General features: G+C 41.1%; 1 protein-coding gene across 2 annotated transcripts; it reads left to right on the top strand.

Moving 5' to 3' along the window:
• The first annotated feature begins 1,649 nt into the window (after positions 1-1,649).
• LOC105196257 (protein disabled) lies at positions 1,650-19,594 on the top strand. Of its 2 annotated transcripts, XM_026136903.2 has the most exons (7): positions 1,650-2,398; positions 7,775-7,989; positions 8,067-8,210; positions 11,683-11,835; positions 12,314-12,562; positions 12,814-13,065; positions 13,160-19,594. In XM_026136903.2, exons 1-7 carry the CDS (start codon positions 2,362-2,364, stop codon positions 17,471-17,473), a joined length of 5,364 nt encoding a protein of 1,787 aa, XP_025992688.1. In that variant the 5' UTR covers positions 1,650-2,361; the 3' UTR covers positions 17,474-19,594. The 2 variants fall into 2 exon arrangements, with proteins under 2 accessions (XP_025992688.1, XP_025992689.1); XM_026136904.2 differs by lacking the exon at positions 12,314-12,562.
• The last annotated feature ends 7,739 nt before the right edge of the window (positions 19,595-27,333 follow it).

The following is a 27,333-nucleotide window of genomic DNA, read 5'->3' as shown; positions in this document are numbered from 1 at the left end:
GTAGCTTTATAAAAAAATTATATATATATAAGGAAAAAGGATGAATGTCGATCGCACCTATAGAATTCGCGTCGCGGATCGGAGGAGTGTCTTTCGTGATGCGGATTCGCGGAGAAGAAAACGTTTTTTGTTCATAGTATAGATGAGGTCACGTTTCAAAATCCGTGGCGTTTTTGTTTTTTTAATTTAATTTATCATTTGAAATTCAATTACTTTGTTTACGCAAATTTCAATTACCATATTATCGTGCGTTAATAAGTATTATATCCATATTAAATTGCTTAATTACGCTTGTTTAGAACCACAGATAGCACAAAGATATCCGAAGATCTCCCATGATCTATAAAACACATCCTATAAAGATATTGAAAATATGCATAAATCAACGGTTTTACGTCTTATGATATTTAATAGACACTTATTTTGGACATCTATGGATAAATCTGTTTATAAAATTTGATGGTTCCTAATGTGTCCATAAGATATTCGATAAACGTCGAATAGATAGAAAGAGTAATAAAAAGAGACACCTGGAATTATAATTTACATTAAAAACAAACTAAAATATATTTCTTAAAAAATATATGTTTATTAAAAAAAATCCTATAAACTATTTTCTACTTGCACTTGCACTACCCTATACAATCATATAATAATAGCTAAAGGAAGGAAGAGAAACACCATATTTTGCTTTTTTAAAATAACTTGGTAAATATTAACGCAACGCAATTCTTAACAAGTTTATTACTAATATCTACGATTTTATAATTAATTGTGCAATAAATGTTCTTCATAGTGTATTTGTTTAAGAAAAATGCTTTTCCAAGTTACAATTTATTGCAGTGTAATATATTTTTATTTTTTTAATATTTTTTCTGTTAAAATAATATAAATTACATATCAATTAAATTGATTTGTACAAAATATTTAAAATTATTAAGTACTACCGTTTGTTATTTCTCTCTCCCATATACTACCGTTTACAATTATTTATCCAATTATAAATCATATTATGAGTTATTATATTGATACAATTAATTGGGAAATTGCATACTTCGAAAGATCCAGTATTCATTTGTGTTGCTAATAGTTACTGATCAACATTCTTTTTTTTTCATGATTTAACATTCTCAAGTATTAAATTTCAATTTTCGGGTACATTCATTTCATACCACTCAGTATTTTCATTATTTGTTGTTTTTGTTTTTTAGCACATCTTCCACAGTTCTAATTTCTCCCTTCATCCACGTTACTGTAAGAGAGATAACGCGAATTATCTCAAACTTTACTCGGTAAATGAAGGGATCATTTAGAAGAACGCGAATGGTCTTGTTTATGGATCTCTGACAACGCCGTTTTTCCGCTCGAAGTGTCAGGATGGTGGTGAAACGCTAATAGTGAAACGCGATAGACTCTCGCTCGCATGGAAGCGTTAGCTTGTGAAAGAGCGGCCCGGAGCGCCGACGACGAGTACTAGGCAAGGCATACAGGCAGACAGGCAGGCAAGCAGGCAAGCAGGCGGCGGCGTATATTATTGATCAATAAAAGCGGCTAGCATGAGCGCCCGTGCCGGCAGCGGTGGTGGTGGCGGCAGCGGTGGTGGCGATGGTGGCGGTGACGACGACGGTGGCGGCGGCGACGGCGACGGTGGCGGCGGCGACGGCGACGGCGGCGGCGGTGGCGACGGCGGCGGCGATGGTGGTGGTGACGGAGGCAGCTGTCACTTCCTCTACGTTTTTACGTCGCGCGCGCGGATACACGCGCTCGCCGCCGCGCGCGCGGAACCGTGTACCCGGTGCCAGGCAGCGGCACGCGGAGCGATCCTCGCGATCCTGCTGCTGCTGGTCGTCCCGTCCCGGTACCGGTGGTGCGTCGTGTTTTAGGTGGTGCGTGTAGGCGGTGTGTGCGTACGCGAGCACGCGTGATACACGCGTCGTCCGTCTCTCTCAACCGCTTACGTGCTCCTCGGCGTGCGAGAAATATACGGCGCGGAGGGTGAGACGCCGGTTGGGGGTAACAGTGCGAGAGGGGGACGGTGGAGAGAAGCGAGTGAGAAAGAGAGAGAGAGAGAGAGGGTTAGACTAGGGGGTGCGCGGAGCGCGGAAGAAACAAGAAGAAGGAGAGAGACAGAGGGAAACCCGATGTGCTACATGTGTCCGTGCTGAGTATCTCGTGTCCCCAACCGTGCCGACGTACGAGGGTGCGCCTTGAGGAAGGGTGACCGGCTCCGCGGGAGAGGGGAGCGGGTGAGAGACGGACGGAGAGAAAGATAGAAAATTCTCGACGTCCCCTTCGTGCCGTTTTTCGGGGCGCTCGCTCGTTCGCTCTCTCTCGCTCGCCGTCATCTACGCGGGACCACCGATGCAGACCCTACGGAAAAAAAACAGCCCGTGCAAGTGTGAGTACAGAGCGGAATTTTTGCTCCGACTCGTGTGCCCTTGCGTTCTTGCGAAACCTCGCTCGTCGATCTCGAAGAGAGTTTTACGTGTCTCCCCCGTCATCCTCGATAACGAGTCGACGAGGGTGCTTCTGGTGCCACCTTGTAGATCCGTTAAGGGTGGTTAGGGGCGCTCCGTAATATGGCTTCCTCGTGTACCTTCGTACTCGAGGAGAACGTGCTCTGGACGTGCAATTTCGCAATCGGCTGCAATTCGACGCGTTTTCGTGACGTGAAGACCATTAAAAGCGAATTCGCAAATTAGCTTGCAAAGATCGAAAGTAGCCCCTCGCATTCGCGCGTTTACCGACCGAGCGTGACACCACCGCGATCGCGCGTGTCGCCGACAGATGTCGAGGGTTGTGCCGTGCGCGTGTTCTAGATTACTACTAGATCTATCTTCAGAAGACAGCGCGAAAACGGGCTAATCCGATTAGACGTTTTTAATTTGTGAAATTGAAATCATAAAGAAATGCCGCGAGGAATAAGGAGATCCTGTTATGAAAATAAATTAGAAAATATTCTAATGAAGTTTACGGCATACACGCTGATTTTAAATGCTGTAACATCGACGCCTGTTCTCTCATTATACATTTAAAGTTAAACGGTCGATAGTTTGCAAATTATGGAATATGAAGGAGGCGTTAACTGCAAATGGGAAAATGTCATTAACTAAATTGCAAGAGTGCAAGTCATTACGTAGGCAAATACACTTCCTGTAGACAACTTCTTGATTTCGTGAGTTACATGACAGCAATTTATCATTCTTCTTGTTTGTTTCATAAATGCAGCTGACTCTCTGGTGTTGTTACATAAGTTATAAAGTTAGTTGCTATAATTTTTTTTGCAAGACCTTTTTTACGATCCTTCGCTAAGTACCCTACGTACAAGAGATCCGTAAATAAATGGGTCAAGTTTGAACGAGAGCCGGGCTTCTTCGATCCAAGTTTTTTTGCGAAAATGTCAAGAGTTGTCTCGACGCGATAAAAATATTTTCACGACGATACACCGAGTTTTCCAATACGTTTGGTTACTATATTGTCGCGTGTCTTATCGCAGGCCGCACGGTGCACATTGCACACTATAGAGTAACTCCGATATGTCATACCTATCGAAAACTTAATTTATCAAGCACTATTTACTACATTTAAAATAAATAAACTATGCCAATGAAAACTTTATACACTCTTAGTACACTCCATCCTTTACTACCCCTGTACACTTATGTGTCACGAAATAACCCATTTATGTGTCACTGAGCCACTCCCGAAAAAAAGTATTTATTTTATATAGATTGTACAATAATACAAAGCTACATTTGACGAGTTCACGAGAGTTGTTAAATATTAACAAGTATTAGTAAAAGAAGCCATAATAGAGTACTGATATAGGGGCATATAACGAGTTGAGAGTAAATTATCTTCACTCCTCTTTTTTTTTTTACGTCTACGTAATACTGGAGTTACCCTATAAAATGTACCGCACAGAAAAAAAGAATGCAACAACCTATGCATGTAGTAACTAAATTTCAGTAAATTTTGTAACATACGGATAGCTAAAATTTTAGCAGCATAATAAAATTTAATTGGATGTTGGCGTTATAGGTAAAAGCCATAAAAATTTAGTTACGACAGATATTTTAATGAATGGCAATGGTAGTAGCACGCAACCATTAACTGTAATTTCACTGTAGAAGATATAAGTTTCTGATAACATAGCAGATCCGAATATCAAGTTCCTGAATTAACTTTTACGTGGAAATAATCGATATTGAACTGTCCAAATTTATTTTATTTTACTTTAATCTTGAAAGCCAATTTTGGAGTTTTCGATTTCGAGAAATACTTTCATGAAATAGAATCCTCATGCTTCAGAATATCCTCTTCAAAACAAGAGTAAAAAATCTTATAACGTTACATCTTTTACTCTATTCTCTACGATTCTTATTTACAAAAAATCTACCTGTTGGTATTGACATTTGCTCGCCAATTGGATAAAGGATCTTACATTTGGCTACGTCTGTTAGTTAGCAGACTTCAGCGTACTTTTATAAGAAACCGATGTAATGACAACAGTGGCAAAGTTTCTTACTGCAATACTCAGTAGTTTTAGCAAACCATAATTAGATGTCGCGGTGAAAATTTTTCTTTCCGATTCTTGCGACAGCTGGGCTTCAAAAACCGATGGAGATCGGAAGAAATCCGATGAAGCTTCAGAGGCATTCAATTCTATTAAATCTGATGTCTCTGGGACCAACCTTTTCTTAAGAAAAATATGCGAGGGAAGAAAGAGAATCGTGGTTTGTCGTAAAAATTCTCTCGTAATAAGGGAATTTGCAATTAGGCGCGCCAATGTCACGTCAATTTGCGATTCGTTCGGCTCCCCAACCTGTCGCGCGTCTCATCTTACCCGGATCGCAATAATAATTGTTGTTCGAATGGAGATGCAGGATACGCGAGGCCGGGATACGCGAGGCCAAGTGCGATGCAAGGGCGCATCTGGCGCGCAAAGCAAGGAGAGCAGGAAGAAAAAGCCGCGATGAAAAGTTGGATTGGTACCGGACGTATACACCCTTTGAGTGCCGCCAGTTGGCGTTCTCCACTCGAAGTGCACGAGTACCTTCGACCATTAAAATCGCAAGGGGCAGCGAGAACCCGCTGAGAGAGAAAGACAGTTCGCGGTATCTCTCTCTCTCTCTCTCTCTCTCTCTCTCTTGTTTCTTTTTTTGCGCTCCTACATTATTTAGCTTTCCGACAGATTTATCGTGCCCTCGTTGTTTGCACACACCCTCGCTGACGAAGTCAACGCTTATTTCGCGCGGTAAAACTAATACAATTATTCTCAAACAATAATGCAGTTAGTTATTTACGTTTCGCGTTGATATTTGCGTAATCCGGGGCTACATGAATTAGTTACATTCATTATAACTTGCGCCGTATAAGCGTACTTTTGTCGATTATACCTACCGAAGCCGCAAAGTTATAACGAGACGTGCAACTGGCGTTCCGCGCGTTATTTCAAATATTTATCTCCGGCATTAGTCCATCGGCCAAATATTATCAACGTGCTCCGCTACACGGCGGAAACAATATTGGCACTTCCGTTCTCCAAAACGATTGTAATAAATGGCATGTATTATCATCGCTACAAATAGGTATCGATCCAATTATCGGCTTCCGAGCCATTAATTTTAACGCCGGTCTTCAGCGACGGCAGATCGTTCTCTCGGCGCGCACTCGAGTTCTCTCATTTTATAGTCCCGCCGGTCAAATTGGTTGTACGACCGATCGATGTCGGTTTAATGCGTTCGGACCTATCGCCGTCGGAATCGCTTCTCGGGGCCTCCCTTCCTCCCCCGCGGCTCCAAATACGATAATTCGATCTGCCCGACGAGTCTCCCTCACGCGAGACTGAACGGGGCCCGCACGTCGCGGCGGTGTTACAATGGACGCTCCCCCGTGCTCTGCTGGGCTTTCGTATTTTCGCGTTACTTCCGCGACGGTTCACCGCGCGGAATGAATTGAGAACGATTCGCGGCGAGCGACCTTAAACTCGTTGCCGTATAAAATCCCAATAAAACGATTTCCGAGGATTTTTTTGAAATCTTTCAACTACTTCGTAATAACTGCACACGAAGAGAAATGTAAAGCAATTTGCCGTATTCTAGTGGATTCTAGTAAATTTTATGGAAATGGTAGGCCCATATAGGGACAAGAGCCCATTTATGTAAAATTCATTTCACTTTTCTGGTAAACGAGCGACCGTCGTGTAGTCATACTTTTTACAAAATTGTAAAATAAATTTCATGTTACTGTACTAAAGAAACGCACGTAATCTATAAAATCTAAAATGTATCTCAATAAAATTTATTTCAGTTTTGCCCCGGCGCTGACAAAACTTACTTTACTGCGCGGTAAAAAAAAATATTTACAAATACGTAAAATCTTAAGAGTTATTCGTGCTTAAGAATAGTATGATTTACCGAGATAATAATCACTTGTACGGATTTACTACAATTGTAATGTACTTTTACCTTACACCTTCGGTATTTTTATTTTCGAGCAAGTAAAATTTGTCATAGAGTATTACCGAGCCGAATCGAATTATTATAAGTTTTGAGACAGTTATCATTATCAATTTTTTGATTTCATACGATCCATTTTATCACGCTAGTTATTTCCATGCTCTTTTTGCAACGGAGACAATAGACAATTATGCATTGCGTGTGATTCAATCGATGATACAAGGGCAGAGATCGTAAGCGCGCGAAGAAATTTCATTGTCTCTCCTATAAAATCACGATCCCGATTTTGCGAGTTTGTAACGAGAAAGTTTAACAGGTTCTTTAAAAAAAATTTATAGATTTGTTTTCATCTTTTTTTAGATTTTATTTTTTTGTTTTTTTAACTGGTGATCCGCTCAGCCCCCAATGTTGGAGCAAATCGAACAATTTCTTTTTCTTGGTTTTCTCGTTGTGCAATAAAAAATAGCTTCTTCATGCATTATTCTGTCATATAAAACTTAATAACAAATTAGTATTTAATTATTTTTTACCTCTGAAGAAAAATTGATCCGATTTATTTTAGTCTACCTTAAGTTCAGCAGAAATAGCCAAAATATTTTTACTAGTCTTCTAAGGTAAAAATTATGCAACTATATTTCTCCGTGTAGCTCGAATTTCTTGCAATGTGGCACACGGGCTACTTTCTAATGAAGCGGAGAAATCTCAGAAGTACGTTGTTCTATGCAAAATATGTATAGACATACGAAGAACGAATTTGTTTGCTGAAGTATCTAAATATTTAGCTAGATACAGATCTAAATATAACTTTATTAAACCATAAAAATAATTATGCAGACTCAAGCTGCTTGTTATTATAGAATATAAAAACTTTGTGCAGCTCAAACGTCCTACATAATTATTTTGATGGTCTAATAAATTTTTCAGATTTCTCTAACTAAATCACAAAACTCAAATCAGTTCAACTAAATTTTTAGATCTTTCAATATAATCGTTTTTCTTCCGTGTATATTAACCATTGCGCATATCGATTGATTTTAGCGAATCACGCGAAAGACGAATATGAACTGATTTCTTGAAAAATTCCTGCTCTCAATCTCCTTCTGTACGACGTTTACTTATGAGGAAAAAAGAAGCTTCGCCGCTGAAATAGATCATACCTCGGGAACGAATCATAAATCATGAAATTGCAGACGTCTGAGATTATTCCCATTCATTTCTCTAATTAATCGGCCAGTTTCTTTTTCTCATTCCTTCAATCAAAGAGGTTAACGATAGGAGGAAAGATAAAATAATTCTGCGTATTTTGCTTTCAGTCAAGAATGACCCAACCCGCTTTCTTGGGGAGGGCGTGTCGTTCAAGGCGAAGCTGATCGGTATTCTGGAGGTGTCGGAAGCGCGCGGTGACCGGATGTGCCAGGCGGCCTTGGCTGACCTGAAGATGGCGATTCGCGCCGCCGGTGAGCACAAGCAACGAATCGCCGTCCAGGTCAGCATAGACGGGCTTCGTTTGAGGGACGAAAAGACGGGGGTGAGTAAATGAAATTATTTACGTATTTAGCCTACGGATATCGCGAATCGATTCATGCCAATTATGACCTTTCGCAGGACTGCCTGTATCATCATCCGGTACATAAAATATCATTTATCGCTCAAGATATGAGCGACTCGAGAGCCTTCGGATATATTTTCGGGTCACCAGACACCGGGCATCGATTCTTTGGCATTAAGACTGATAAGGCGGCGAGTCAGGTAAGTTTCCCTCCTCCGTTTCCGCTTTGCTTCGAGCAGATCGTCTCTTTACGCTGCATCGCAGAAAAAAAAAATTTCTCTCGTCTGACCATAAGTGAAGTACGAAATGACGTTATCTGCGACGAGTCCCTGTGTGTTTCTCTATGAGTAACGCGCACTCGAGTATCAGTTTTGAGGAACCCACGTATCGCGCGCGGCCCCCCCGGCAAATACCTCGAAAATCTAATCAGAGTGCACAAGACACAAGGCGAGAGGGGCAGCATCGAATTGATTTCGCAGCTCGAGAGTTATCGGGGATAACGCACGAGCGACTGCGATTTCGCGTTCCTGCGTCGCCAGCAAACGCGGTTAAAGTGTGTCAATTATCGGGAACGAGTAGCCGGCTGCCGGTCGCGTATCGGAGAGGGTTAGCCAGGGGGCAGGGGAGGGAGCAGGGAGCCTAGAATGATATTTGCCCGATCCGAGAAGCAATATCGACCCCCGGGCGACCGTAATCCCGGATGCGTATGTAAATAATTGCATTACACGGCTCCGCGTTCAACTCCGCCCCGTTCCTCCGACGCGTCCTCGCCGCGGGAGATTGTTGCCGGATTATCCACGGCTCGCTTCGTACGCCGTTCAAAGGGATCGACGAGCAACTTTTTGATATTCAAATCCGTCGGTATATCCCACTTTTGTACTCAAGCACCGCGCGATTTAAGCATCGAGCAAACGTGCTCTCTTTTGAGCATTTCCTTTTTTTCGGGTCAAAGAAAACCGAAGATCATACGTAATTCGTCGCAACATCATTAATTGCGTTGATTAGGAGCGGAACAACCGTGTACAAATATTACTCCAGGGACACATAACGAGAAATAAAATATTTAATTCTAATAATAAATTTTGACGAATAAATTAGAGAAACGAGAGCAATTGAAGGGTTTTCTACGAAAACCAAGAAAGTCTATTTTTATAAAAATAATCCCCAAATCATTCTCTATTAGTGGCGTCACATTATGAATATATTCTAGCAAGAATAAAACAGAAAACAAGAAATATAAATAGGAAGTACAAAATTTTCGTCAAAAATCAAACAAATCCACAAGTTCTTTAATTTTCGTTTTAATGGATTCCTCAAAACGTTGAAGCTTATAGCTATGAATCTTTGTTCGTATACGTATATGTTTGGATAAAAGTATCATGTTTATACAAAAAGAAATATAAAATTTAAAAGGTTTTTTTTAAGCAACTTGTAAAATTTTCTAAATAAGAAGTAAAAAATTATTGCTTTGTATTTTAAATAAAACTTTCTTCTCCATCTTATTAATGTTTTTAAAAAAAAAGTAAATGTAAAATATTATGATAAACAGGTAATAAATACATAACATTCTCCCAAAAATTAAAAATTGTTTAAAATTTTTCTTTTAAATATTAATTAATTCTTGTGCAACTTTGCTCTTTTACAATATCTATTACATGTTATCTTATTATATGTTCGAAAAAATATTTATATAATAAATTGTTTCAAGATAAAAAGTTTTTTGTTTCTTAAAAATTTAACTTTTTGGACTAGTTTGATTTGTGAAGAAATCCTTCGCTTGAAGAATGGTTTTTAGAACGTTTTCAGATATTTTTTTAAAAACTTGTATAAATTATTTTAAAAATGTTTTTTTAAATGTTTCTGTACACTTTGAAAAAATGTTTCTAAAATGTTTATGAAAAGGTTTATAAAAAATTTTTGAAAACATTACTGATGAATTCAAAAACGGACATTTATACATTTTAAAAACATTTTTTGAAAGCTTTTTTAAAGGTTTCAATTCTTTTGATAAAACCTTTCAGAAACTTTATAGAAACCTTTCGTGTTATGTGGGTAATGTCAAATTTTGTGAAATTAAATTTTACAAATATACAATAAAATTACTGTATTAATAAAATTACAGAAAAATTTGTTTACAACTTTTGACTTTTTTATTGCAATAGAATCACTTTCTCAATCATGTTGATATTTAGGGTAAGAAAGTGTAAAGTTATAATAACCTTTATAGTAACCTTTATAATAAGCTCTTTAAATGCTTCTATAATAATTCCTTCAAAATATAATACCTTTAGTATTAGATTATATTTAGTACACTAAACATACATTAACGTATATTTATGCCAACCCATTAAAAAAATTTGAGCTTATACATAAACATTTTTAAATATTTGTCCAAAATTCACAATTAATTTATTAAATACATATCTTTTTAATTATAATATTTATTGCTTGCATTGATATTAACAACTTCATTGATATTAACTTTTTTAAATGTTTGATCGTTAAAAAACGAATTAAAAACATTTATTTTAAGCTTTAATAAACCATAATTGGAACCCGTCGCGTTATTTTATTGATTTTACAATAATTGCATCATGCGATTAAAATCTTTCGCGCTGGTCTAATTCAGTTCAAAAAAATGCACAAGTGCTTTCCTGAAGATCTCTGCTTAATATATGCGCTTGTTCTCCCTCGTCCCATTGAACAAAATAAGTTCGTAACAGTCCCGCTCAACACTATTACGGTATTAATCGCGTAATACGTTGCGGCCGCGAGTAACTTTCCACAAGACGAATATCAGACATAATAGCACCCAACAGAAGTTCATGAGCACTAATCGGCCGCGTTAAAGGAGAAATATGTTTAACTCTGCCATGGAGCGCAGAGACTTTCGCTCTCGATCGTGCGCGCGCGCTAGCACAATTGCCGGGCCCTTAACTCGCGCAATTCAATAGCGACTATTATCGCCGCGAGAATGAAATCAGCTCGGGAAGCTCGTGCGACAGGTGGCAAATTAATTCAACAACCTTACGCCTTCATTCAATTTCCAAGTTTAATTTCTGCGCTCGCCTCCTGTAAACGGCTCCGGTAATCCTCGCCCGTATATTCGACGGCGGTTGCGTTTGACGCGCCGCTGGAGGTTTTAACTGGCGTAGATTCGCGACAAACAGAGGGTCGTCGCGCTGATAGCACGGGGGCAGGAGGGGAGGGTGAGGGTAAAACGAACGATCGAAGAAAGGTTTCGGAAATTACAACCAACGGTCGTGGATAGTGTGTTCCCTGTTTCCTCGATATTCTTCATTCCCGAGGAAAAGGAAGTTATTCAAATCTGTCGGGAAACCACCAGACTCTAAAGGAGTCTAGAATTAAAATATTTTTTTTTTCTTGGTTTTTTGTATAACCTGAGAAATCACTATGTGGATGTTTGAAAAAATTCGACGATAAAACGAGTGAAAAAAATGCATTAGAAAAAAATCTTATTTACTTTTAAATTTCTGTTACTTTCGAGATTGAGTTTCTCGCGTGTAAGACGATTTCTTCGAAAATTGGATCGCGTAATAATTCTCAGATAAAAAGATCTCACCAAATACATTGGAAATGTAAACGAGTTTACGCCCGCAACAAGTTTGACGTACCGCACGAGTGGCACAAAGGGAATATTTTGTTTGACAGGTGGTGATAGCGATGCGGGACCTGTTCCAAGTAGTGTTCGAGCTGAAGAAGAAGGAGATCGAACTGGCGAAACAGCACATAGAGCAGAACGCCATTAATGCGATTAAATTCCACACCGGCGGTATTTTCGTTGAGTCGGCACCCGACACTAAGGTGAGTTCCAATCCCTCGACATAATTGCTGTAGTCAAGATATGTCGTATCTAATTGTTCTCTCAAGAGAGTCTTCTTAGTCGTCTCTTTAACTGCTTCTCCATTTTCCTTATAGCATGCCTGAAGTATTATTATTCACGGACCCGCGTTTATTTAAATGTTGTCTAAAGTCAGCTAATGTTTTGACTGATTCTTCATCTCTTTCTAAATAGAACGAAAAGAAAAATTATGATAAGCTTGAATAGCCGATTTTATCAATATTACCTTGCTCCAATCATGATAAATAAAATTATTTGCCGTTTTTCTTTTTATTGTAATCTTCATGTTACATTGCGATTTAGAAAGAAATAAAGAATGGTCGGTTGAAACGACAGTGCGAGTTAATCAACGTTGGTGGAATCGGCTCATAAGAGAAATAGTACTGATAATAGTAAGACGCAATTAACAGAGGCCAGACGCGTTACGATAATTTGTCGCAGGGCGCAGCGGGCACCGAGTCATCGTTTCATCGAATTCGCACGACTAACTGCGAGGTCGACAAAACTGCCGATCGCAAGAACGAGACACAGAGCGGTGTGATTGCGGATTTGCTAGATCTGCAGTTCGAACTGAACTCGCTGCAGCAGGGCATTCATCAGATGGACAAAATTACGCCGGAAAATCCCGTACCGTCTACCGACGATCTATTCGAGACCGATCCGTTCGGTGATTCTTTCGCGAACATGAAGGTGCGATTGGTATTGCGAATTTCCGAGTATCTTCTTCATCTTTTGCGCTAGAAACGAAAAACTGCCACAATTGTGATTGCTATATTAATGTCGGTGTGACCGGAGAAACTGTACTTTCTTCGTCTATCAGATTCTATCAGAAAACGAATTGCAGACGTAATCATTACAATCGTGATATTCATAGCGAAAAAGCGACACTTCTTGTTGCAATATCATACGTTCAACGTTTTATTTTCCTATACCTGTTGCAGCTGCAGGACACAGTTCGTCCGATTCTGCCACCGCCACCTTCCTCAACAAAGAGGGGACATTTAGAGCGACAGCATACTGTACCGGCACCGCCCGCATCGACCACTTCCAGTCCGGCGACGACGTTAGTTAGTAAAACGCCACCACCGCAGAGTACAATTCACTGGTTCGACAAGGAGGCTGAGGACCTCTTCAATGACAGCGAGATATCGAACCTGAGTAAGAATGCAACGAAAAAGGGGGATCAGGAAGATGTAAGTGTCAACTTACGTACACCCTTTGTTATATTTTTTTAAATAATATGTTTTTTTATATAAAACTTCACGGGATGCACATATTATGCTGTAGAGTTCAGTGGAGACAACACCACGTAACAGTCAAACGAAGAGCCCGCAAATCGATGTGTTCACGGAGTTGGATCCTCTGGGAACCGGTCTGATCAAGCCTTACGTGGACAAGAAGGATTTCTTCCAACACCTGAAGAACCCACCGAAAAAAGTCCTCAAGGATCTGGTGTCCACGAATTCCAGCGACAGTTTTCCGACTAACTTCAACATTACGACCAGCTCGGATTGCCCGGAATCGACGAAAACGCAGACCGAGAGATCGTCGAGAGACAGCGAGGACAGTAATTTCGCCAATTTCGATCAATTCGACGAGAACGAGGCAAGCCAATCCTCTCAGCAGAGAATCGAGTCGCCGCCGAAGAAAGAGACAGTCTCTCGATCGATACATCATCAGCCTCTCTCAGTGTCATTACCACCGGAAGAGCCGACGTCATCCAAAGGCACGACTATCACTTCGGGAGGAAGCTCGATCCTTCGCAGCATGGATAGAGACTCGACGGAATCGACCCAGGGGCTGGTGAAGCTACCGAGTCCGAAGAAGTATCTTCAATCAGTACGGAAGAGGGACGTCGATATCGATTTGCCAGCCGGAAAGGCGCAGTCCGTGGAATCCAACAAACAGTTTCCGGTAGATTTTTCGATTCCGAGCGAATCGCCGGCATCGCCGTTACGGTCTTGCTCGTCGGACGCGAACTCACGTCTTTCTAGCTCGAGCGCGGAATTGGATTTAGTGCCGGAACCGCCGCCCAGAGGTGCAGGAAGTATCCTCATCAACCCGCCGCCTTTACCGCCAAAGAAGCAGGGGATTCGAGGGGGCACCAGACCACCGCCCAGACCGCCACACACGGAGGGACATTTCCAATACGACTTCCCACCACGCGAGGCCTCGCCGTCACCCACCAAGATTGCTAGGGATAAAAACAAAAGCCCGCCGAGGAATACGAAGGGTCATCAGTTCGACGACAATTTCAGCCCGACTCCGCATATATCCGGCAGATCGGATTTCACGACCACTGCCTCCTTCGAGGACTCCTTCAGCTCGATGATATCATCTACGGCGTCATTGCCATCCGTGCCATTTACCAGCAGCAGCAGCACCGTCCCGGTCGCGGACTCCAAAAGAACGAAACCCCCGCTCGACATCACGCTCAGCCAGCTGACGTCGTCGTGGACGAATCTAGATGAGTTAGCCTCCAGTCTCGGCATGACGATCCAGGAACTGACGAGTCTAACTTTGACGCAGCTCACGCAATGCTTGGCGACTCTATCGACGAAGGAAACCGTTATCGGCGATGTGGAGGAAAAAACTACCATTCCGCCAATGACAACAACATCGACGACGACGAAAGAGCAAACGGTTATATCGTCAAAACTTACCGTCTCGTCGCTGTCGTCGTTGGCGTCGAGGCCGTCCGAGACGACAATCGGATCGGATTCAATCTCATCCGTATGCTCGGAAACTTTCAAAACCAATTACGAATCGGAAACAAAACAGGATCCTACGTACGACAAGTACGCAGTTTTTCGAGAATTGCTGGAGATGGAGCAGATGGAACAGAAGGCGAAGATCGAGGAGGCAACTGAGACGGAAGGAGCGCCTGATGAAAGCAAACAAGAATCCGACGCAGCGGAGAATCAGTCGGAAATTCAGATCGGCGAGAGTAACTCGAATTCTTTGGCTTCATTGGTGAATTTGACCGTCAAGCTACCGGTCAAGAGCGAAAATTTGTTAAAAGAAGGATCCACGACAAAGTCGAACGAAACGATGATTACCTCTTTCGCGAATTTAACGACGGAGAGGGAAAAGTCAAGGGAAATGGAGGATAAAGAAGTCGAGAAAGAAAACGACGTGATGGTGGAAGCAGATGTCACATCCGATTCATCCACGGTCCAGCAGACTGAGATAGACATTGAGGATGATACGGAGAAGACGCAGACTATCATGGATGCGGAGGAGAAGGCGGATAATTCTGAGAGAGGGAGCGATGCCAACGGCACCTCGTCCGACAAGATTGGCTCTGACATTCTCAACGATGAGACGAATGGCTCATCCGTGGCCGAGAGATCCTCGACGGAAGTGAAATCCTCGATCTCGACGTCGAGCGACAGATACGCTGCCCTGCGAGAAATCATTGGCGAGCCGGAGCCGGTGCCGATCAAGAAGGACGACGAGGAGATGATAAGCTCCGCCCGAGCGTCGCCAGTGGTGCAATCTCAGCAACAGATTCAGCAATCGAAAAGTCTGGCTGAAGTGGAATTGTTGAATTTGTTCTCCGACAACCTGCCGCCACCATCGAGCCCGAATATCTCGGCTAAAAAAGATTCGGAGGATTTGAAGGCCGTAGCGATGGACATCTTCGAGGAGATCAAGATGTTGAACACCGGCACGCTTCGCAGCAAGGAGACCAAACCACTGGCTTCGTCCTCGGGCTTTGAGGATATGTTTTGCCCATTTGCGGAGACGTCGCGATCGGACAAAGATGACAGCAAAGATGACAGCAATTGGGCCAAGTTCGACACGGGTGTTTTCGGCTCGTCCGACAAGTCTTCGTGCGAGGGGCAGCGATCGATAGGCGGCACTTCACCATGGTCACCGGACGGTAAAGATTTCCACAGAGAGATTCCGTTCAAGGGAGGCGGCGGTTACCGACACTCGGGAGACAGCGACAACGAATGGAAGGACGAGGAGGAGAGCGAGGAGAGCAACGGCAGGATACGAGGGGACGGCAGATACTGGTCCAGTTTCCGGCATCCGCGATTCGATGCGCCCAGTTTCGAGGACAGGTCGTTTTACGAGGATGCCGACAAGCGGGATCGCAGCTTTCGCGACAAGATGGGCAGAAAATCACGCGGTGCGCCGTGGGCCAAGAGTGGCAGCGTTCATCGACCGCGCGATCCTTCGCCCTGGCATGAGGAAAGCCAATGGGAGGAGGAGGGTCCGCGACGGTATCCGCATCGAAAAGTGCAGCCCTACAAGGACGATGACGATCAATACGAGGCGCACTGGAAATGCCGACCGAAGCCACTGCCGCCGCAACGGTGCAATTGGAGCCACGACGTTCATGGTCCGTACTACGACGATGAGCGTAAGCGAAAACTGATGCTGTGGAACGAGGAAGACCGTTTCGGCAGTAGCCAGGAGAGCATGGGCTACGACGAGGAGGATCGATGGAGCAGAAGAAGATACGAGAGAAGACGATGGGAGGAAGAAAACAGATTCTGGGGTAGAAGAGGACCCCCGGATGCCGATTATTCTATGAGAGAAGCGTACTACTATTATCGCGATAACAGAGAGAGACCTCACGACTACCCGTCCTGGGAGGAGGAGTACGGCCCGGAACGTCCGGGCGACGACTCGCCTAGATATAACATGGCAACTAGGAAGAGACATTGGCCAAAGAGACCCAACAGCGCGAACGACGGCCGTAACAACGATATGATTTACGCGGATCCGCGCAAGTTCGGTGCCTCCAGATCCGAATGCAGCGACAACGATTCCGATCCCTATCTACGGTCCTCCCAACGCTCCAGGAGCCGCGAGAGTTACTGGGGTAGCGATCAGGAGTACGACAGCTGGGTGGAACGACCGTACTGGTCCGAGGGACCCGACTCCAAAAGTGAAACGATGCACCGCAAGCGAATAGCCAGGCACAAGACTCGACAGGTGCAGAAAACGCAGAGTCCATTCGAAGACGATTTCGCGCAGACCGTCGAGCATCTGGAAGTGTCCGGTCCGAGCGGCGCGGTAGAGCCGCTAGCACCGGTAGACGCACGTATACGACCGGATGCGACTGATCAGAAGCGGGAACCACCGCCCGCGAGTCCTTCATCTGGCATCAGAGGCCCCAAGGATCATCCCAGGCGAGATATCTCCGTGCGGGAATATAGTAAACGGTCAAGTTACTTCGAAGATGATCTTACGCCCACGGCGAGCGCATCCAGCGACGCGTCCGATCGACAGAGGTTGTCGTCCGAACTCAAAGCCACGCCGGAGGAGCTGCCGTGTGATACCAAGGATCCGCAGCAGCCCAGCGACGGCTTCGCCTCCGAGGATAGCGGTCGCGATTCCTTCTTCAACGGCGATATGAGGTTCGACGACGACGCCTTCGTCTTCAAGTCCGAGCTGGACGACAACGTGCCGGAACATCGCGCTACGTTGCCGCTGAAGAATTCCAGGCAGGGAAAATACGGTCCGGGGAATAACAATAACAATAACAAAACGGGTAGGGGTGATCAGTACATCCGGAAATCGGAGTCGGTGAATATCTTCGCGAGGGAGAATGACCCGTTCGATGGCGACGACTTCTTCAACTGACCCGTCAGGCGAGCGACGACAGTAAGGGTCGTCAAAATGCCGCGTTGAATTCAGTGACGCTGATGTGGACTAGATAATTGAGAACTTGGATAAGTAAAAAAGAAAGGAATATAGGAGAGGAGAACAAAGGGACGGACGGTTTTCATTGCACACTCGAAAAACGTCGGCGGATCGTGAGAAACGGTGGGATCCACGCTACAACGACACTTAGTTCTCCTCTAGTCGGAACTAGACTATAGCAATTTTAACGTAGCAAAATTGAAGGAAGAACTTTGAATGCGAAACATATCGAAAAAGAAATTGTTGTCCGTAGCGATTTTTGCCGCGCTTCTCTCGTGTCACGAAATTCTTTTCAAAATCGGCACTCGTCCGACCGAAACGGCGCAATTCTTCGTTACGCGACTAGAAAGATTTTCTGTTATTTTATTTTACATTAATTTACCGTACACATGGCCCCGTACTTCTCCTCATAGCTTTGATTTGTTCAAACCAAAGAAGATTGACTTTGATCCGTCTTGAAGAAAAGGCTAAAATACACTTGTCCAAAAGTTAATAATTTTTTATCTTTTGTTTGGAAATTCTGACAAAGGAATTTCAAAACACAACTATTCCACAAAGAAGCTAGTCATTATTCTAACTAATCTGTATATAATATATTGATGTATTAGAATTGATTTTTGTTGAGAGAGAGAGAGAGAGAGAGAGAGAGAGAGAGAGAAAGAGATCGGCATGATTTGATATGTATACCAAAAAAAATTTTTTATGTTCACGTAAATATATTTATTTTAACATCATTTTCTTGATTTAAAAAATATTTCCTAAGTTTAAAAAGAAATTATTTTATATTAGCTAATATTTATTTAAATTGAGAAAACGGTGTTGAAATAATTGTTAAAAATCGTTTGACGCATTTATTTAGATATTCAATTATGTATTTATTTATTCGCCGCTTTGTTTCATAAGTTTGTGAGTGCAGTTGAGCACTGTCTGCTTAACTGAAACAAGATTCTAGTCACGTATGCGTAACCGTTGCATTTGGGAGCTTCGAAAATGGAGAAACTGATCGCGCGCGTTTTGGGGAGTAATCAAAACATGATTTTTATACATTTTTAACTAGCACGAATAAATTACTTTGCATTAGGCGTTCATACGTCGTCGTCGATGACGAGGATTCTTCTGTAAGCTCCCCTCCGATTTGCCGTTCGGTTACGCTGCTGGTAAATTGCTCTCACGCGTGAGAGATACGAAGGGCGGTAGAATTATGTTTACAGAGACGAGATTATTGCCTTATGTTCGTCGTATCTTTAATGTTCTAGTGCGCGAAATTGGCTCGGGTACGAAAAGACTGCGTATTATTTGCTGTACATAAAGTTGAATTGTGGAAAGGAAAGCACTGAAAAATATAAACTGAACTATCCTATCTTCTAACTTTTCAATATTACTAATTATTTTGTTGTAAGTGAAATTACATATGACGTTCAGAGAATAATGTAATTCCAAGTCACATTTAACTAAACTTAATAGTTGATTATAAAATATTTTTATGAGAAGGTGACTCCCTTTGAAAATTCCAAGCAGCATCGTCCAACATTTATATTTTGCAATTTTATCTGATTTATTAACACACAGAAGATTAGTCTCTCTTAGAAGATGGCTTAAATTTACATTATTCTCCATGCTAGAAATTGCATTTTCACGAAAGCAAGGAAGGCGTGTAAACAAAAGAAGGACAAATAAGAATTTTTTACTTCAAGCTATAAATAACGTGCGCCGCTGCATTTTTTCTGTCTAATCGGATCTTACGTACAAGAGTTTATCGATTTACCGCAAATCCTTCGCTAATGTACTTGCATGATTTACATTGACGAGTATTTTTATGCTATAAACCACCGTATTACAACGATCACGCCGACATTTTACACACTGTATGTACTTATGTAATAATAGTAGTAAATTATTTATCACTCGTTTAATGGTTACTCGACACTGTATTGCGAGTATGCGTCAGAAATGATAACGACAATACCGCTTCAATGGCAATTCGATTCCTTAACCCCCCTTTCCCCCGAAAAGATTTGTTAATACGGCTGATAATCAATTATACATAATCATGCAAATTTATCTCGCTGTTTTTACATACGACTACTTAAGGGAATCTGTGTAGATAAAATTTCGCGCAAAATCACGACGATTGACGATAAGGAGAAATCAGCAATTGTATAAAGTGAAAAGAATATATGTCGGTGACACATATCTTCAGCACTCTGGACGAGATTAATTATGATGACAATCATTTAAAGATTTCAACGTGTAGTGTAAAAGCTTTCGTACTGGAAATTGCTCTTCGAAACGAATTATGCATCCCTTAAATATTTATTTTTCTGCTGCTAAACTTAAATAGAAGAACTGCTTTTTTGCGATATTAACTTATAGAATGAATGAAGATTATTTTCTTTTCGTATCTCAAAGAAAAAAATAGATCTGATTTTCAGAATAGATTTGATTTTTTTTAGAAAGTATCTTTTAACAATAGGTGAACAAAATCCAAGTGCATGATAGTTATTTTCGCGAAAAAACTGAGCACTTCTCATTTAATTTTTCAGCAAAGATAAAATAAACTTTCGCTGTACTTGAAATTATTTTGTAGAATTTTGACTTGATTGTGTCAAGAGCAGATGAGCAAGATAAAACAATGTAAGTATACAGCTACGATTTTGATTTTCGCTAATAAAATCACATTCTCTTTTAATATGGCTCTGCTTTTTGATTAGAAAAAAAAACTTTTAACAAGAAAAATGTTTATCTATCACGATATTATTACACTGAGAAAAAAGTTGTAGATTTGACTAAATTTTTCAATTAATTTTTTCGATTAAATTTGTTATAATTCAAGTATTTGACTCATGTCTATTTTCACCAATGCAGATTAGCTTTAATTTCGGTTTAATTTCGATTTAATCTAGTTTTAAAAATTAGAATAAGATAAAGAGTAAGTTAAACTGAGATCAAAGTTAATCTACCGATGGAAATCCATCTCTTGATAGAAATGGACAAATTAAATACATACTAAAATACTTGAACTTCAGTATAAGCATTTATATATTTAACTTAACTACACAAATACTTGCACTGAAGAAATTTAAGTTGAAAAATTTAATAAAGTCAACAACTTTTCTTTCTCAATGTAGTTAAATTAATATTTAGCAATATTTAAGCAAAAGATAATTAGTATCAAAAACTAATCGGTCAATCAACATTATATCATACCAAATTATATCTTTTAAAAAATTGAGAAAATAAAATAATTTGTTTACGAAAAAAATTAATTTGATTAAAAAAAACTTTTTGCAATGGTAGAATACGAATTTGACCCAGATTCTCATTGTGCATGTAGCACGTGCTATCTCTCTCTCTCTCTCGTCATCATTTTATTAACTCTTCCGAGACATTAGCTAATAAAAATATATAAAAATAATAATCTCGACAATTCCAAATTGTCATAGAGGTTGTCGCAGATTCTTGGTACGTAGGCATCCTGTTCTTATGAGATTCTTCAGGAAGGCTTTTTTCGGCGATTAACAGAAGCAAAGTGACAAATAAGCGCCGAGAGTCGTCGGGGTGGCGTCATCGTGTTCAGGCCGCACAATCGGTACGGTATGTCCCTCGGCCTTGCGTGTGTACGCCACCCCGTTCCTTGATTTCGGCCGCGCACAATGCACAATAAAAGAGCATTAGGATCGCCGGCTTTGTCGAGAGAGAGCGGCTGCACGACTTCTCTCGCAACAATGGCGCGGCCTCCACTCGGCCGCGGTGCTCGAAACACCTGGCAAACAAGGAAACAATGCGCCGCACGAGCCGCACTTCGACGGGATTTCGCGCATTTGGGGGTGCGCGCACGCTAACAAATTATCGTCCCCTCCCTCCATCCACCCTCCGCCTCTGCCGTCCCTGTAGCTCACTCCCGGCTGTTACCGCATCTTTCTTGTACTCTCCACCTTCTTTCCGCCTCCGCTCGACGCTCTGTCGCGAGGTTTGGGATTGCGAATCGCGTGATTTCGCGCTACAGAAAATTTTTACAGCCACAGAAAAAAAAATCATCGCACGTTGCATATTTAACGCATATTTTCAAAACGACCTAATCTGATTTAAAACAGCAGGAACAAATTTTCAGGTTTTAATGTTACACTTAGTTTTATTAACTAATCAATAATATTTAACATTAAAACAAGGAATTTTATAAATACGCAATAATAAAGTGCCTGGTTACCTCAACAACTTTACGTTTATGGAGAAATATATTTAAAGATATATATTTAATCAAATTAAATTCAGCATAGAAGATAATTTAAGGTACTCTCTATGCTGACTGTCCACCGGTCAGTAAAAGAAAAAAAAAAAAAAAAGTAATTTTATCCAGCGTAGACGGACTCAAATTATATTGCTATGTATTTTGTGTGGAAGGTGACGCACGAGCGAGCGGAAAGCTGTAGAAGAGGGATGAAAAAAGAAGAGAAAAGCAACCCGCATGTGCTCGTACGTACTCGAAAACGAAAAGTACTTTCGGGCATGCGGAGGCGGGAGCCATAAAATGCACCGAGCTGCGGCGACGGCGGCGGCAGTGGCAGCGGTGCGCGCCCTTCTCGGCCAAATGCAACTCTGAAAAGCCACGAGAAATGTTTGTAATTGGGATCGTTCGCCCGTCGTGCTCTCCGGGCTCTGCGCGTTCAAGGGAGAAACGGAGAAAGAGAGCGTGCCCCCTTTTTGCTCGAGTGCACGCGGGTCCGCGTACGCTTTTGCGAGACGCGTTTTATTTTGTTAAAGCGCCATACGTTCGGTGCATTGGGTAGTTTGTAACGTAAGATACTGCGTAAAAGAGTTTAATGCTGCTGTGCTCCCGTAAATAATTATTGAGTCGTAATTAAATATCGAAAAGAAACAGTCCTCGATAAAAGTTAATAACAAAAAAATAAAAAGTACAAAAAAATAACGATATGATAATGATGCAAAAAAAATAAAGAGAGAGAGAGAGAGAGAGAATATTTTGGTAAAAAATATTTTTAGAAATCACAACTTTTCACGTATTTACGTATTAACGCAAAATTAAATAACGATTACAATTACGATTAAAAGATGGCAATACAATCTTATTGTAAATTTTAACTTAATAGACTGATATTGTAGCACTGAATATCTTCAAACAAAAAGTTTTATTTAACACAAAATATTAATCGGTGGGTTCTAATAACTTACTTATTTGCTCTCAAGTTAAAAATTTCTTAATTGAAATATTTGTACAAATAAAATAAAGAAATAATTTTTAATCAAATATGTTTTTCTTATTCTGAAAAATATTTACTGTTAAATTATTTGTATATTCAAGTTAATCAGATTTTATAATCTAAGAAACTCAAATTAATTAAGTTTAATAATATTATTAGTTTCTTTGTAAAATCGTTATTTAAATGTAAAAAATGCAATAATAACAAAATTATACATTTCAGGTAATATATGTCTATTCACTTGAAAGTAAATATTTTTACTTAAACAGTGTCGGCATTAAAATATATGGTTTCAAGAAAATGTTATTTCTATTAAAAAAAAAATCGTTCTCTCAGCGTGAGTTTTTAAGTATTACAGTATTGTAGTACTTTTCGTCTACAATTCGTGCTGCTAGTTGCGGCAATATAGTGCTCCCATAAAGGAACGATCATCCGTTAATTCAGCCATCAAGTATTTCCCACTTAACGACGACATCGTTAGCGTCGGGCGCGCCAACGTGTGTCTATCAATATTTCATAAGTCTTGAGTAAAAGCGGCGAGTGTTTACCGCGTCCTAAGCAACTAAGCGAATCCTCGATCTCGTTCGCCGGTTAGCCGTAAGTGTGCTCCCCGCCGGCAAATTTGCATTGAATTGAATTTCAGATTCGGTCGCGCGGCTTCACCGCAATCGGGCCGCCGCCGCGCCGCGCCGCGCCGCGCCGTCGAGGGCCCCCTCCGGATCCCCATCCGCGTCTTTCTTCAATCTGCGCGAAATCGAATGAGACAATATACAGGGTGAACCGCGGGATTTAACCACCCCCGATTATTCGCCACCGTTGTTGGTGAGGCGATCTAAATTTATTCGTCCTGCTTTCATCTCAAATAATTTGCTATAGAATATTAATAATAATTCACAGAATGATTTTCGATGTATTTCTCGACAGTCCATCTTAAATACGTGATTTAAAATCACGCGTTCAGCCTTTGAAATAGATAATATCCGATTTATCCGATTGTTTTCTGGTGGATTCACTCGAATACGAAGCTCGCGATACGACGCGTCGGGCTCAGTCGCGATAAGAAGAATCTCCGAGTTTACCATCTCCCAGCCGCATAGGTAAATAGCTCTTCCCTCTCCCGATGCGACGAGATGCAAGGGGGAGTCGCGGAGGACATCTCGGCATCAGTGGCGAAAGTGGCAGACGTGGCAAGGGACGGGGCGGAAAACGAGAAGACATCGGGGCTCTCGAGCAGAGAAGGGAGTGTGAGATTCCCGACGAAGCGGGAAAACGACGTCTTGAAAAAGGTGCAAAGCCGACAGTATTCTTTGTACCGGGGATATTCGCCTTGTGCCGCCAAGACCTCTTCGCACTTCTTTACCTTTCCGCGTCCCATCCCCGCGCCATCCTTCCCGCTCCGCTCCTGCGGCGCTTACGACTTTCTTGCGCAGCGCCTTCTTTATCCTCGCGACGACTACCATCACCACCGCGAGACGTCGTCGTCGCTACTACTACCACCAACCGTCCAAACCCCAACCACCACCGCCGCCGCGCCGTCACGAGGATCGGCTAGTAGTAGCAGCGACTTACTTCTCCGCCCAACGTCGGATCCCTCGCCCGACTGGAGGCTCTCTTTCGGCCCGAGATATTTACCAACATCCAAGATGGCGGCATAATCTCGCCGGCTTTTCGCGGGGAGAGCTAAGAACGATGACGGGGACGAGTCGTCCATATAGCGATATTTTTCTGCCGATAAACATTCACTCTCTCTTTCGTTGCTCCTCCCTCTCTCACCAACTTCATCCTCGTCTTCCTCTTCTTCTTCGTTCTCCTCCTCCTCCTCCTCCTCCTCCTCCTCCTCCTCCTCTTTATCCTCTTTGAGCTCTTTGTGAGCTTTGTGCCGCACACAGCATACTTTTGTCACCGCAAAAGCGGCTGCGCTTCTATTTTTCAACGTCGACTGCTCTCCCGCGAGATTGAGGATTTTAGGTCGCATAATGCTACGCGGACGATAAAATGCGTCGGCAGTTCCTTAATCCATGAATTTCTTTGCGTCGCGAGTATTTTCAAGAGTTTCTTTTGTATTTTGTACAATGCATTTTAGGATTACTTCATAAAGCGATGGAATGTAAATTACTGTTTACTTTAGTGCATTAAGTCATAATATTATTCATAGTACACAATTTAGAAATTTAATTGATAGTATTTAATAGATAGTGGAGTAATATTGGATGTGCATACACATTGTATGTATATATTTCGTGATAATTAAATTATATACGTTTAGTTAAAACGATATTCACTACAAATATTTATGTCCTTGCTTCACAATCGTAATCCGTTGCCAAGCTACAGATTTTTCTAAAAAAATTTGTGAAAGTTAAATTAAAGACAACGTTTTTTTACTGAAATTTTGTAAAAGAATTCCCTCAGAGTATGTTTGGATTTTCAAAAAGTTTTATTCATAATTTCAGTTAAAATTAGAGAATTCTTTAATGTAGTTTTGAAATAAATTTTATTGTACTTTGTAATTACAAAGGAAAGCCACTTGAATCTTAAATACTAAATTTAGAAAGATATTTAAAAAAATTATATGAACAAAATATAACAATTTGTCCGCAATACACAGATCTAACTCAGCAAAAGTAAAAAATTCGAAAGGTGATCAAACACACAATACGAATTTAGAACAATGTATAGTGTCCTTTGTTGTTACTAATTTTTTTTATAAGAATTCGAGAGTCACGAGAAAATATACGTGGATGTGAATGCTATATTTATTACTAATCGATTTTGGATGAAGAAAAATCAAAGAATCAATTTTGTTAAAAACAGAGAGATAGAATTTAAATTTAAAATAAAATTTCCCAAAAATTTCCTTGAATTCCAATAAAATTCAATGAAAATCTATAATTTTCAAGAATAAAAAATAATTTCTCTGAGAATTTTTCTGGTTTTTTTCCGATAATAAGCGCCCAATTAAATCACTACATATATTAAAACTAATCTAAGTATTCTTGAAATTTTATCTTTAAATTAAATTCATTATTCAAATGTAGATGACAAATAATTTACGCATTTCAAATAACATAAATATCTACATAAAGAATTACATTGTGTCTAATTGTCAATTACGCGTTCTACATAAAACATTTGCACAATCTTTACTTTGAAAAGATCAGCCAAATCGAAGTGGCTTCGATCCCCGAATCCAATGTGAATTCACTCCACTATTCGTAGTTTCATAGCCGTGAGTATAAAGTCGACACCCGATCGCGGTTCGCCTTGGAATTTCCAGAAGATTCGGTCCAAGGAGACCGGCGGTGGCGAGAACGGGACTGGAAGAAGAAGGAGGGGGAAGGGGGGCAGGGGTGACTGAGGGAAGAAATCAGGAGGTAAATACGAGCGGCGAGAGTCCATGGTAAGAAGCAATCGGATCGAATGGTGGAACTCTCGGAATCCGCAATCCGCCGCGAAGTGAATGGCGAACCTCGAAGAGTTCTAGGGAGCGGGGTGCACTCCACCCCATGCGCGCGCGCGTTTCCCTTTCCTCCACCCCTGGTCGTCCATCCTCCTCAACTGTCTAACCAGAACTCAAGATTAAGGTGTGGTAATCGCTGAATCGGCAAGGGAGACCGAAAGGCACAGAGCTTTTCAACACTTCTTCGCGATAGCCTCCGCGCGAGAAAAACCCCGTGAGGAACGCGGGAAAATATTTTTATTGAATCGCCATGTTAACGGATCTCGCTCTTTTTCCTGCAGCAGAATGCACTGCTTGTTTCAGACTGAGGATATCGGTAAATCGATGACGTTACTATTTTGTGTTGTATGACGTATAAATATGACAAAACACAAGTGAAAGAAATTGTTGAGGACATTCATTTTTGTTAACAGCATACGATATTGTAATGTATCTTCCCTTTTTTTTTTTAATAGCATTTGCTGTCACTCCTACACAGAAAAAAAATTAATATCAAGTCAACAATTCATTGTTTCATATATATAAATAAGCAAAAATATAAAATCTTCTTGGAAGAATTTATAATTTTAAACAGAGACATAATTTACTTACACGAAGAAAATTTTCCTCTAATGTAAGTAAATTATGTCTGTTTAAGATTATAAATTCTTCCAAGAAGATTTTATATTCTTGCTTATGTATGAAACAATAAATTGTTGATTTGATACTAATTTTTTTCTGTGTATATCGGATACTTGGATCAATTCAGAATAAAACTAAACCATTTTTAAAGATTGTCGACATGTCGAATTCTTAAATTGTATAAATAATTAGAAACAAGGTACAAGTATTGGGTTGAGACGGAAGTTCGTAGCGTTTTTAATAAACAAAATTCAAAGACGATGTTTATAGATAATTGTACATAGATTTATATATGCCGCTACGGGTCTTTGTTTCGATCCAATATATCGTATATAGACAGATATATGAAGCAGACACGTGTACGGCAATATAGGACGCAAGACGCTGAATAACAATCATTACAGCGTCGTGAGATTTCAGAGGCACAACGGCACAATACGCGGCATTAACATTAGCGCGAGCAGATATATTGAAATCCTGCACGAGGAGCGCTACGACAA

The sequence above is a fragment of the Solenopsis invicta genome, chromosome 4, assembly GCF_016802725.1.
Source record: "Solenopsis invicta isolate M01_SB chromosome 4, UNIL_Sinv_3.0, whole genome shotgun sequence".
NCBI lineage: Eukaryota > Metazoa > Arthropoda > Insecta > Hymenoptera > Formicidae > Solenopsis > Solenopsis invicta.
The sequence above is the reverse complement of the archived record's forward strand: the minus strand, read 5'-3'. Positions and strand labels throughout refer to the sequence as shown.